Genomic DNA, 14926 nt, shown 5'->3' with positions numbered 1-14926 from the left:
CCGTAGATTTTTCCACGGGTTAACGGCTAGTATATTATAATACCCGTATACGTCTCTCTGTCACGCAAAATGGTAGCTTAGCTGCGCAATAGCGAGAAGCACGCAATGCGGTATAAAAAGGACGGGCGAACCCGTGGATTTTCCACGGGCTAACGACTATCTCTTTAATAATTAGCCGTATTCCGTCTGCTGTTTGTGCGCAAGAAACACGCCGTGTTATGAAGACACGAAATGTGCAAAGGACGCTAGTCTCTTTAATAATAGCCGTCGTCTGTCTGTCTGTGTGTCCGCAAAAGCCGTGTCCCGTAACGAAAACACGAAATTTTTAGAATGCGCACGAATATCAAATGTGATATATTTTTATCCACTTTGTTGCGACGGGTAAATTTAAAGGACGAGCGAACGCGCCGGGCGACCCCGTGGATTATTCCACGGGTTAACGACTAGTCTCTTTAATAATAGCCGTCGTCTGTCTGTCTGTGTGTCCGCGAAAGCCGTGTCCCGTAACAGAAACACAAAATATTTAAAATGCGCATCAATACCAAATGCGATATATTTCTGTCTACTTTGTTGCAACGGGTTAATTTAAAGGACGGACGACCCCGTGGATTTTTCAACGGGCTAACGACTAGTCTCTTTAATAATAGCTGTATTTTGTCTGTGTCCGCGAAAGCCGCGTCCCGTAACGGAAACATGAAATTTTAAAAATGCGCACCAATACCAAATGCGATATATTTTTGTCCACTTTGTTGCGACGAATAAATTTAAAGGACGGGCGACGTGGATTTTTCTACGGGTTAACGACTAGTCTCTTTAATAATAGCCGTATTCCGTCTGCTGTTTGTGCGCAAGAAACACGCCGTGTTATGAAGACACGAAATGTGCGATATATAAAGGACGGGTGACCCCGTGGATTTTTCACGGGTTAACGGCTAGTCTCTTGAATAATAGTCGTATTCCGTCTGTCTGTTTGTCCTTCTGTTACGGAAACATGAAATGCGATATATAAAGGGCGGGTGACCCCGTGGATTTATCCTAGTCTGGACTAGATTGAACCTATTATTTTAGCAAATTTAGTGTCAGGATGTACGTTGACATTACAGGAACAAATTTTTGCGGGAACTAAATTTCGCATGCTTTGCTTAAATATGCAAATATAAATTACTACGAAAACTTTTAAAATCAATCTTGAAATGTTAAAATCAGGCATCAACACAGTTTTAAACAATTGTCCTAACTGATGTCCTGACATCATTATTTTTTGTGCGCAAAATTGCATACAGATCATTTTTAGCACATGAAAAACGGAAGAGAAATATTAGGGCAGTTGGATTCGTGGTGACATAGACTGCAATCCCTGCAAAACTTTTTCAATCAAACGTGAAATTAAATAACTGCAAAAATTTGTTCCTATAAGGTATTTAGAATTTGCTTATTTTACCATAAAGGGAAAAATTTATAATTAACAGAAACGTGTAGGTTGAATAAACATCTCGCTTGAATATAACTTCCCTAAAGTGGTTGAAAATTTTATTAAACAGCTGATGTGTTTGCTATAAACTACACATCATTAAGAAAGGCAATAGTTATGTAAATCTACAGATTGGAGGGATTGGATTGGAGGGATGCAATACAAAAAACAGGGTGCAAATTTTACCATAATATTGAAAATTAGACAATTAAAACATTTGAATTGCTTTTTTCAAAAAAGAAACCAAGCAGTATATACAATTTATATTGTTTCTATTTGAAATACCTTAAGTGGATAAATTTTGGTGAGGATTAAAATTAAATGCCCGCCAAAACTTTGATAACTGACTATTCGGCAAATTAAATACTCGCCAAATTTAACATAATTTACCGTTCGCCAAATTAAATCCCCTCCGGATTTAAAAAAAATATATTTTTTTTTAATTATGAAAAGAAAAATTTTTTTTTCCTCAAAAAACGAACTTGTGTTTATATATACGTTTATTCTTATTTTTTATATAAGATTTCAAGACATAAAAATTCATTTCTTTGTGTCATTTGCCAAAATAAATACCCGCCAAAATAAACATTTTTTTGTATTCACCAAATTAAATCCTCACTAAATATTCCATTTTGTTCATTCAACAATTTAAATACTTGCCAAAATTTATACAATTAAGGTATGTGAATACTCTAGGAAAACGAAACACATTAAACACATACATTAAACTACAATAGCTCTTCTCATATACAGGCATGCCATTCAATCAATTTTACTAGTACCCAATAAAGTTTTCAATCTTTTTATATTTCCATTCTTCCTTTTGTGATTTTTCAAGTATCTGTCTCATTTTATTTAGTCGTTTATTATGCAGTTCTTTGTTTACTGCTTTCATGTTTTTCCCAACTTCAATCTCAACATCAGTTTTTTTCATAAATGTCTCGATTGCTTCGTTTTTAGTGATGTTTGCTGGGGATTTAAATAATTCTTTTTTCACCATTTTGGCGATGCCCTAGTAAATATAAAATTTAGCACCCAAGCTAGATTTGAATATTATGGTCATAGTGCATATGGTATCTTAAAAATTAGAGCAAAACAAAAATTGTTGTCTGGCATAAATCTACCTTACTCCTCTCCAAACCAACTTCTTTGCAGCCATACGCATTCCGTCACGTGTAACAATCGCTTCAATTTTTCACCAAGTATATTATAATGTTGATGAGAGAGTCGTGCGCTTGTTGTATGAATATAAAATGGCAGTCAAGATAAGCAAAGATAACTTTGTTTTCGGTCCATGGGAAATCATTGCTTCTAAGGGTCCAATCTTAAAGTCAAGTGATGTTGAAAGGTGAGAATTTTATTATGCATTTACACCTCTTAGTACTAGGTAGGTAGCTAGCCAGATTATTTTGTGGAGTGATTGCCAAGTAGCAGTAAATGCAAAATGTCTTGCCAATGTTTACAAAAAGTTTGCAGATTTTCGTACATATGCACACATTCTTGAAGTTAAAACAAACAAACAAAATGGCTATGTAGCTAGCTAGCTAATGTAAGCTGGAAGGAAGTCTTGTATGAGTTTTCTGTCACATGCCTGCATGGGCAGTACTACTGTGGTTGCCCAGCCACAAATTTTTCGTTTAGTAAAAAAGATAATTATTTTACAAAAAATTCTAAAACTTCTGGAAAAGGTGAAATAAGCCTCAATTCTCACAAAAGCAACAGCTATTAGCGATCTACATGTTTCAAATTTGTTTGTTCACAATTGTATCCAAAAAGTACCTATGTGTTTTTCTTTATAAAACACCATAAAAACTGGTTGTAGTAAATAATATATATATATATTATGTGTGTCAGATCAATAAAATACACGGTACTTTTGTAGGACTTCAAGTTTCATGTTAAACAATCATCAGGTACAAGTTACCAAATATTTTGTTAAATCTATAAGATAAAACAAAACAAGCATTAATACAAAATCATAAACATATTTAAAAATCTTGAACTCTTATATTTAACCCACACCGATTCTCTTAACGTTCTTTAACAAGTATTTGTTGTCATGACGACATTTACTGATAAATTCGTTTTTTGAGTTAAGTAATTTCGGGTCGTCAAGGGAGTTCAAAATCACAATTTTCTCTGTTAGACATAATTTGCAATAATTTTAAGATGTGAAAAAAAAACATACATTACGGGGACATTTAATTAAGGGGGACATTTTCATGTCCCCCTTAATTTTTAAAGTAAAATTCTTGCAAAAGGGGACATTTTCAGCTTAAGCTGCTTAAATTTTCCTAATCTCTTAGACACTACTAAAAGTCTGGAAAAACAATTTAAAGTAATTCAAAGTAGTTTCTCAATTATCATGGATTGAATATTTGACGTGTATATTCTCGTATATGTTGTTGTTAACTTAGGTGGACATTTACATTTTGATGAAAACTTAAAAGCGCATGTGTATATTTTACTTTTTATTACAACTGTGCGTAGCCTTGCCTTAGTCCTTCTTCCTCGCATATGAATCATTATTGGCAAATTTGTGCTTCTTTGGTTTTTATAGGTACGTTAATTTTACATCATTTTTGATGTTTAAATGTCCATTTCAGTCCTCCATTTCAGTTTTTATTATTTTTTAAAGTATTTTTACAATGTATGAATCCAGAAAAATGAATGCGTTAATTTTCTCTAAATATATACTGCTGTCCTCTTAATATGCATTTTTATAGCATTATTTGCTTAAAAATTGAAGGATAGGAGGACATTTGTTCGTGGAGCTACAGCAGGCACGGAAGTGTGTTAATGTCCCATTCAGGTCTCCAATTGAGTTTTTTTTCTCAAAGTAATTTTACATGGTATAAATCCAGAAGAATAAGGGCGTTAATTTTCCCTAAAAATACACTGTTGTCCTCCTAACCTGCATTATATTATATTTGCATTACATTATATTATATTATATTATATTTGCATAAAAACTGAAGGATGGGAGGACATTCGTTCTGGAGATAAAGAGGCACAAAAGTAATTTCTTTCTTTTTCGATACATATATTATAAAAAAATCCATTTACGTCTGTAGTTCTGTTCATAAAAAGTTGGAAAATGGTAGTTTTTTAGCCACATTTCAAAATTCGGGTGGTTACGCGCCTTTGCAGATTCACAGCAACTGTTTTTTCCGGGAACTGTAATTGGTTTCATCGTGCTACGTGTCAACTGAAAGTTGATCAAATGTTAAACTCGTTGATGGCAATACGTTTCCATTTTTTTATTTTTTAAGGAAAACCACGAAAGTGAAGCAATGAAATCTTTTGTTCCTTTTAAAATTAAAAGGGTTTTGTTTATCAACTTCTACGTTTTGTCAAATTGAAGGTTCATAGGTATGATCATTATGGATAAGGGAAATGCAACAGTTGCATAAAACAATAATAGACATCGTCACATGTTGTTCTCTGAGGAATGTCTTTATATTGCTTATTTCTTTATCTTAGGTTTTACTTTGTTCTCATCAACGTCTTATATATGATAAGATTGAAATGATAATGTTTGTTGTTTAGTTACGACTTGCGAGGATATTGGTTGTTTAGGGTGACAGAAATTGTCGGTTCCAATTGATGAAATGGATTAAATAGCACATGCTTACAGTATGATTACTATCGAAAACATTGCGCATTTCTCTATTTCAGTGTGTATGTTGTTAATAACATCGTATATTTACTAGAGGTTTAGGACAGAGTCAAGATTTATTGATGGTCGTTTAGGGGGAGGAGAGGAAAGGTGCCAGACAGGACCGTTTCTAAAAGGATAAAAGACCGTGATGAAACAGTACATGATGTATTGTTTGAAATAAAAGAGACAGCGTTTATATAACGCATTAGTCAAAGAATGTTTTTGCATCGAATATGTAAAATATGTTTAAAACAGTATGGTAAGATATATTGCTGGAATAATAATTCCTAGATACCTGGTTGCTTAGGGGACAGCAAAGGCTCGTTTCAAGGTTATAAAAAGCCGTGTTAAATTACAATTTTCTATTATGAAAAATATTATCACATCGCACATTTTTACGTTTTAGGTTTATATTTTGTTGTCCCCATTAAAAACATCGGATATTTAAAATATGTTAAGAAGGATCTCTGAGCGTTATTGGTAAGTTAACATTTATTTGAAATTAAACTATTATTCGGAATTGTATGGAGACAGAAATAGTTAATATATAAAAATATACAGAGTGATAAAATAGCGCATGTAATATTTTAAGAAGGTTTACACCATTTATTACTTTATTTCAACACATATTTCGTTGTCCCCCTTAACAACGTCAATCATTTAAAATGTGTCTCGAACAAAATACTGTCCTTGACAATCAATTTTAGGCTTCACTTTGTTGTCCCCCTTAACAACATGGTAATATAAAGCAGATTCAAAGCGACGCAAATAATAATTTGAAACTTTGCACTTTTACTTTGCTTGTTTGTTTAGGGGGACATAATGGGTCTCTGCAAACTAAAAAAGACAATGTCGAAATAGCACATTATTGTACGAATATATTCACATAACATAATACTCCATTCCAGATTTTTCTCTTTTGTCCCACTTGACAACAATGTATAATAAAAATATTTTATCGGAGGATCCAACAAAATATATTTTTGAGTTACACGCTCAAGTTACTTGGTTGTCAAAGGAAATAAAAAGCACTGTTTAAATGGCATATGATAAAATATCCAAAAAATGTTCACATCGGCTTTTTTTCTCAATTTAGTTTTGTTGTTGACCCCCTTAACAACATCGTATATTTTAAAATATGATAAGAACGATCCATAAGCCTTATTGTTAAATTAATAATTCGAAATTATTAAAATTTTTAAAGAAACATGAAGAGTTAGCTTATAATAATAATAAAAAGAGTGATGAAATAGTGCATGTAATATTCTAAGATGTCTTTGCACAACAAAAAATTTATTTCAACAGATATTTCGTTGTGCTTCTTAACAACGTCAATCATTTAAAAAGTTTCTGGAATAAAAAGCACAGTCTTTTACAATCACTTTCGGCTTCATTTAGTTGCCCCCTGTAACAACAGGATACAAAATAGATTAAAAGCGACGCAAATAAGAATTTTAAATTATACACTTCTTTGTTGCTTGGTTGTTTAGGGGACATAAAGAATCGGTATAAAATGAGAGAAAAAATGTCGAAATAGCACATTATTAAAGGGCTATTATCACATAACATAATTCTCTATTTCAGGTCTTACTTTGTTGTCCCTCTTAACAACATGATTACATAGAGAATAGGTTAAAATGGACGCGAATGATAATATTAAACCTTTCTATGTCGCTTGGTTGTTTCGGGGGATTAAACGGGTCGGTCAAAAATAAAAAAACAGCGTTAAAATAGCACATTATTGTAGGACTATTTTCACGTAACATGATTTTCCATTTTAGGTCTCGTTTTGTTGTCCCCCTTAACAACATAATACATATAAAATAAATTCAAAGCGTTGCAAGTAATAGTTTTCAACTTTGCTCTGCTTGGTTGGTTGGTTGTTTAGGGGAAACAAAGGGTGGATCTAAACTGAAAAAGACAGTGTTGAAATAGCACATATTTGTAGAAATATCTTAACATTACCGAATTCTCTATTTCAGGTCTTATTTTGTTGTCCCCCTTCACAACATAATACATATAACATAGATTAAAAGTGACGCGAATAATTATTTCAAACTTACCACTTATATGTTGCTTAGCACATTATTGTAGGACCCTTTTCACATAACATAATTCGTTATTTCAGCTCTTATGTTGTTGTCCCCCATAACAACATGATACATATAATATAGATTTAAAGCGACGCGAACAATAATATTAAACTTTGCAATTGTGCGTTGCTTGGTTGTTTAGAGGGACATAAAGGATAGGTATAAAATGAAAAAGACAACGTTGAAATAGCACATCATTATTATTATTGGAGGACTATTTTCACATAACATGATTTTCCATTTCAGGTCTTACTTTGTTGTCCCCTTTAACAACATCATACATATAAAATAGATTAAACTTGACGAAAATAATAATTTTAAATTTTACACTTCTTTGTTGCTTGGTTGTTTAGGGGGACATAAAGGATCGGTGTAAAATGAAGAAAACAATGCCGAATTAGCACAATTTTGTTGGGATATTTTCACATAGCAACATTTTCCATTTTAGGTCTTGTTTTGTTGACCCTCCTAACAACATAATACATATAAAATAGATTCAAAGCGACGCGAATAATAAATTTAAACTTTGCACTTCTGCGTTGCAACAATTTATTGCGTATTCAAAATTGTGCTACAAAAACAACGAAATATTTTCAAAAGGAGCAAGAACATTTCTTTTACGATGTTTGTAGACTTGTAGACGCAGGAGGGTATAATTGCGATGTTTTATCATTCTCCACACGGGTGATCGTACATCATGACTTAATTCTTACTGATGCATCTGTGGCTTCGTTTTAATAACCATTTAATCGAAAGGCTTGGCCACGCTAGTGTGACGCTAAACAGTTATCTACGAAAAAAAATTGCGGAATTTTTTATAGCGAATTGGCACTCCAAAGTAGCAATTTACGGTGGCCCACAAACATGTAACCCTCATAACAGTACCAATAGGAATTAAGGAGGCTAACCTGGGTAAAAAATAATAATAATGTAGATAATACAGAACACAAACACCATTTTTTGTGTGTGACGTCGAAATAATTGAAAGTCAGATAAAAATAATGAATGCCCTGGCCAGGATTTGAACCTGGGTATCCTACAAAAGTAGGTGTCTTAACAGCTAGACGACCAGAGCTACACATTTCAATCACCGTTCATAATACAAAGTCCAAAATCAAGAAATAAGAATAGAATTTCAAATGTTAAAAGTACAATACGACGCTCCGTATTTTCTTTCTTTTTTAAGACTTCGTTAAGGAAGTATGCATGTAGGTGTAGCTAAAGCCTTAGCGGCGTATATCCGATAAGTTTGGTACGGACGTCTTTCCTTACAGCTCAAACTTATTTGTGTATTTCAGCCTTAGGCTTTTCACTAACCAAATCACTTGGATGAACATTATATATAAAACAATTTCCCATAAGTCATGGGTGGCCAGCACATGATACCATCGTCCTCGTTGAACAAACCTCCTTTATATGTATCAGGCACAGCCATGCTATGTCATCATTAACGAATGATGAGGTAAAATGTCATCCACTTCTTCTGCTATGTTCGAGTTAGAGAACTAACTCTGCTTTTTCCAGATATCTTAAGGCCTGTCAGTCTTCAATACTTCTTCAATTCGTCTACTTCATTTTATTTATAAGGACAAAATCCATATTTCTACTAGACTGTCTGCTTTCTTCAACTATAATCGCTACGATTTCGTAAACTAGAGCCCAATCTTTTTTCCACGTTAACAAGAATACGTAATTCCGATTAGGAAGCGCGTATAATCGTTTAATTGTAGATGGCAAGGCAAAAGTATCAAAACATAATTTTAATTTGCCGTAAAGTTTTCATTTTGCCGTGGAAAATGTTTAATTTGCCGTTAGAAATTTAATTTGCTGTGGAAACATTTTAATTTGCTGTGAGACTTGTCGGCCACCGTAGAGATTGGTTTGTTTAAATCCAATGATACTAAATGCACGATAAAATTACGAGCAAGCTGAAAAACATAAAATGCAAAAAAAGAGAAGGAAACTCGTCCTTGTTTAAAAAACTTTGGAGTTTAAGTTCGCGAATACAATATATTTAAATTACAAATAATCACTATAATTTTAAGACTCATAATCATTGTCAGATCAGAATGTATGTGTATTTTGTTCTTAGAGGGTTAATTATGACTGTTCCGAGCAGTGTCTAATAACTACTGACGTCAATAGATAAAGTTAAAAATGTGAAAAATGAGTATTTATTCTAGAACATGATGAAAATTAATTATTCCGTTGAATTTTAAGCGCTTTCACACCAGCAAGCGTAGGTATACATCCGTCAGTCCATGGTTCTGCATATTGTATCAACTTTTTTGTATTAACACTAAAGTTAATAAAAATTTTCTCAAAGAATAAAACTTTGCAGAAAAATGATGCTTTAAGGGGACAAAATAATGTGCTAAAAAATGTTGCATAGGTGGACTTGTTAATGTCCCCCTAATGTGCAATTTACACATGACACGAAAATCGTGTCTGTGAATATATATGAACATACGTTTAAGGTGTTTTTTACCAAGACTATACCTATCTTGCAACATTAAAATTTCATCGTAAAAAAAATTCATTTTGAGATATAGAATGTCCCCCCAATATGCATATTATGCTTTGTCCCCCTAATATGCAATTTAGGACTATATATATAGTATATATATATATATATATATATATATATATATATATATATATATATATATATATATATATATATATATATATATATATATATATATATATATATATATATATATATATATTGCAATGTGTATATACAAATTGCAACTGCATCTTCACATAGCTAGCTATGGTCAGTTATTATAGAAAAAGCTTAACTTGTATCTAAACGCATCACAAAAGTTACCTTAAGGGGAACATATGGAAAGCGGTAGCTGCCTTATGTTAGTAGATATTTACAGTTGCAGTAGATTCAGTCAGTGCTGTAGATTCAATAAACAGCGTTGTAGATTTAGTATACAATGATGTTATTATTCAGTCAATAAGTACAATTTTAAAACGGATGGGTTATTTCACCTAATTGTGCGGTAGAATAACCATTTTACGCTTACTTTTGCTATGTAGTAGTTTCGTCGTTATAAAGTAGTTTCGTTGTTATAAAGTAGTTTCGTCGTTAAGTAGTAGTTTCGTCGTTAAGTAGTAGTTTCGTCATTATGTATTAGTTTCGTCGTGATGTAGTAGTTTTATTGATGCAGCTTCGTTGTCAACGAATTTCATTGAGGCAAAATTTCTCGATAGGTACGAAAACACACGTGTGCAAGTGCAACATGGCTGCATCTGAAATACGATAGAAAAAGTGCTCTCAAAGTTAGGAAGGAAACACCTGGCAAAACACTTCACTGAGGAAAAAGTCACTCCAGATATTATATATTTGCTTACTGAGTCCATTGGAGTTTGAAAGTTTAGAAGTGACTAACAGACAAGATATGATGAAGTTAAGGCTAGAATGTATAAAATATGGCATAGTAATGTTTTGATGGGAGAAGATACAAATGTTGCTGGTCCTTCGAAGTTCGAAATTCCAAAGGATGTTATGGAGAACTTACTCGGCAGAGATTTTTCTATTTCTACCATTGCAAACATGTTATCTGTGTCTTAATGGACAATTTATAGAATAGGGAAATAAAACCTGTTCAAAAGAAACTTTTTTGAAATTACTGATAACGAACTGGATGTTATATAGTGACACAAAAGTGGAAGATCTTCAAGCTCTTGGGGAGGTTATGTTGAAGCAAATATTATATAATGACAATGTTTACGTTGCCCGGATGCTACTTCGCGATAGCATGCATAGAGTTGATGAAAAAGGAGTACGCAACAGAAAATCTGGCTGTTTAAATCGCCGTGTTTATATTGTGAAAAGTCCAAATGAACTTTGGCATATTGAAACCAATCAAAAACTCATTCGCTGGTATTTTGTAATTATTGGTGTCGTCGATAGATTCAGCAGATTACCCCTGGTTTTAGAATGCTGCAAAAGTAACAAAGCTGAAACTATTTTGTCATGTTTCCTTAACAGAGTCTTGGACTTCGGATTTCCCATTCAAGTGCGCTCAGACAAAGGAAAGGAAAACGTGCTTGTTGCTGATTATATGATTAGCTCCAGGGGAGCAGGGTGTGGAGGCATGTTAACGGGCAAAAGCCCCATCATCATCGAATAGAAAGGTTGTGGAAGATGTGCTCCATTGTGTTATGTATTTTTTCCATTCCTTATTTTTTTTTATAGAGGAAAACGGAATATTGGATCCACTACATATCACTGATCTTCACTATGTATATATATTTGCCTATTATAATTGATAAATTGAATGTATGAAAAAGTGCTTGAAGTCGGTATCGCTTAAGAACTGCGAAGGCATTACCTTTACAGTTTTGGGTAGCAGGTTAGTATTAAAATCCTGTTGGAATTGACATAAGAGAGGAAGATGTTGAGTATTATGGCGTTGAGGGTGAGATATCAAGTGAAAATGACGAAGATTCAAGACAAATATTCGAAAGTCCCAGTGTCCTTTTAGTGAATCAAGTCTTCAGAAATTACGAGAATCTGTTCATATTGATCATGCCAACTATGGTATATATAAAAGCGTTTGAAAAAACAGTAGAAGTTATAAATGACTCATTAAGTGTGTCTTGATTATTTTTTTTTGTTCTGGTTTATACAATACTGTATTCATAATGTAAAACTAAATAGAAACCTTCATGGTATGAAAGTCATATCATCAAAAACCTCAAAAATTTTCACTTGGAACTAAGTTTTTTGCTTTAAATTTTCCTTTTTTCTCATTACTTTGTCTGTGAAACAATTTCACTCACTTTAATTAGAAATATTTTAAAAATATAGAACTATCATAGTCTATAAAATATATAGTGTACAAATAAATATATATGTTGTTTCTTAAAAGCATAAAAATAACAAGACTTAAAAATAGAGAAAGAATGATTTAGCATATATCCCTACTTTGTGAAAATATAAAAATTCTCAACCAGGCCATTCAAAAATGAACAGAACACAGAAACAGCTATAATCCTGGGCAAAATTGGTAAACACAAATTTGAAACTAAAAAGACAAGGAAGAAACAAAACTACGGGGAAACTGCAAAATAAATTTTTCGAAGCGCTTTTAATGTGCCTGATTCCAGATCTCGAGAAAGTTAAGATTGTGTGAGCATGTGCGAAATAACGTCTCTTATTAAAAAAACTGAACAGTATAAAAAATATTTACCTTATATCAATTATAAAAAATGGTGGAGTATAAAAACTTTTAAAAATAAAACCAACAACAAATTCTTGGTCACCAAACCATTTGTCTTTTTGTTGATAAGGTATTACCAGTAGCTGCCAGGACTCAATATAAAGTTATGAATTTAAACAAAACGAAAGAAAATATGATATGAATTACTTCTTTCCAAAGTAAAGCATTCAAGAATGCATAATCATGCACTTTACAGTTTTTCTTGAGATGTTATTTTATGAACCGGAGTTGGATATGGTAAAGAAAGTTGACTAACACAGGTGCTGGCTTTAGGGATTAACGAAAACATACTGTTCCCATCTGGAATTACCTATACAAATTGAATAGATGGCTTTAATGCGAACCTCAATTAAGGTTTCTCATCAACACATCACCAAATGAAGTATCTGACCCCCTTCTATCTATAATTCATAAAATACCAGTTGCAATATTTTTACTGTTCACATAAATGATATGTAAAATGTAAAAAAAAACAGTTCTAGAGACTACTCTGAGAAAATAAATGTTTGTGGGAATTAATTTTGCGATTTTGAGTCCAATTTATAAAAAAAGTTCCATGATAATTTATTCTGCAATAATTTATCCTTGCAAAAATTTATTCCCTTAAGGTAATGAATATAATTTGTAAGAAAATATATCTAAATGTAATAACTAATATACCCTTTTTTCTAAGAACCGGTAAGATATATTGTTTTTTCATTATATATTCAACAGGTACATTGTTTCTCTTTTATTCACTAGCTTAAATTTTGAGGCTTGTGTACAAAACATGTGTATACAAATTCAATTATATAAGAAAAAAATTGTAGTCATACTGTGATATTTAACTAAGTGTAAATAGACTTGTTCTTGAAAAACTCTCTGTTGGAAACAGCTTCTGAAAATTCTTGTGTCAGCATATGAATAAGTCGCTTAATGGTTAGCATATTGAAATCGTTTGGATGGAATATATTAATTCACTCACTGGCTCAGTAGATAGTGACTTGTGGATTGGTCGGATATATATTTTGGCCTGACTACTTCCACCAACAACATTTCTTATCCCCCTAACTTCCAGGTCACGGCAGTTTGCCACACATCTTAAAAGCTCAAACCCTCCATTATTTTTTAATTTGGATAGCCCAAAGTTTCTGATGGGTTATTCTCCAATTTGACATTAGAAGTTATTTCTCAACAACAGTTTTTACTTCATCCTCAATATCAAGTCCAATTTTTTAAAGCCCAGGCCAGCTCTTGCAAGGTTAAGCTTATCCTGTAAGTTTGGAACTTCTTTTAAGCAATCCTGCTAGCTAAACACACAAAGTTAATGGTCCATGACTTTGACTTTCTTTTAATCTGTTTGCTATTTTCTCAGGTATATTTTAAGTTCTCAAAAGTCATCTTCTCTCCATGAAATTTATCGAAGTGCTCTTCCAGAACAGCTCTGCGAAGTAAACTCTGCAGTTTTTCTTTAGCTGTCGCCATCTTTACTTTTGGCGTTTTGACGTGAAACGCGGTTTTCGCGCGCTCCCGCCTCTCATCCCAATCTTTAAAGTAATTTTGATTCCAGCGCTCTTACCACTGCAATATAACAATGAAACTACCACATAGCGATAAAACTACTACATAACGATGAAACTGCCACTTAACAATGAACCTACTACATGGCAACAATAGATTGACAGCGTAAAAAAGAGGTAATTTTTGTTGGGCAGAATGACACTCGTTTGCTCAACTAAGGTCTCTAAAAGATTTCCAATGACCCAATAACTACGGATCTGCAACTTGGTTTATAATATAAGTCCAACTATAATATAAGTCCAGCATCATTTTATACCATGAGTTCCTATGGAATGCCGTAGCTGCCTTTGTGAGTAGATATTGGCAGTTGCTGTAGATTCAATAAACAGCATTGTAGATTTAGTATACAATGATGCAATGCATACAGAATAAGCAGTGCATTTATTCAGTCAATGAGTACAATTTAAAAGCGAATGGGTCATTTCAGCTTATTCCACGGTAGAGTATATAACCATTTTACGCTGTCAATCTATTGTTGCCATGTAGTAGGTTCATTGTTAAGTGGCAGTTTCATCGTTATGTAGTAGTTTTATCGCTATGTGGTAGTTTCATTGTTATATTGCAGTGGTAAGAGCGCTGGAATCAAAATTACTTTAAAGATTGGGATGAGATGAGATCACGAAATCACTTCCATTACACTTTTTTGCGCATAATCATTTGAAGTTTTATTTTTAAGTTTAGCAAATTAAAAGAAGAACCTGTTGTCTTTCAAGATGTTTTAATTCAAAAATAACACAAGAAAAATTTCATAATACAGTTCAATACACGTAATACTCATGTCTACAACTTAAACTATATTTATAACGGTGAAGCATTATTTTATTCTAATAAAGATATTTATTTCAAAATATAACATGAAAACCTGTCGGCGTGAACACACAATCCAATCTTATAATAAATC

General features: G+C 32.7%; 1 protein-coding gene and 1 long non-coding RNA gene across 4 annotated transcripts in view; one reads left to right on the top strand and one right to left on the bottom strand.

The window, feature by feature from the left end:
- Nucleotides 1-2292: 2292 nt before the first annotated feature.
- LOC130644944 (uncharacterized) lies at nucleotides 2293-3347 on the bottom strand. The gene is made up of 2 exons (XR_008982647.1): nucleotides 2601-3347; nucleotides 2293-2483 (listed from the first exon to the last, which is right to left on the bottom strand). It is a non-coding gene; the product is annotated as an uncharacterized LOC130644944 (long non-coding RNA).
- LOC130644942 (TIP41-like protein) overlaps nucleotides 2310-14926 on the top strand; it is a 32442-nt gene continuing 19825 nt past the window's right edge. Inside the window, exon 1 of one of the 3 annotated variants that reach the window (XM_057450742.1) lies at nucleotides 2310-2819. In XM_057450742.1, the coding sequence (XP_057306725.1) occupies nucleotides 2725-2819 (95 nt within the window). In that variant the 5' untranslated portion in view covers nucleotides 2310-2724. The remainder of the gene's footprint in view (nucleotides 2820-14926) is intronic. The other 2 variants (XM_057450743.1, XM_057450741.1) reach the window with 2 other exon arrangements.

This window comes from Hydractinia symbiolongicarpus, chromosome 5, assembly GCF_029227915.1.
Source record: "Hydractinia symbiolongicarpus strain clone_291-10 chromosome 5, HSymV2.1, whole genome shotgun sequence".
Lineage (NCBI taxonomy): Eukaryota > Metazoa > Cnidaria > Hydrozoa > Anthoathecata > Hydractiniidae > Hydractinia > Hydractinia symbiolongicarpus.
The sequence above is the reverse complement of the archived record's forward strand: the minus strand, read 5'-3'. Positions and strand labels throughout refer to the sequence as shown.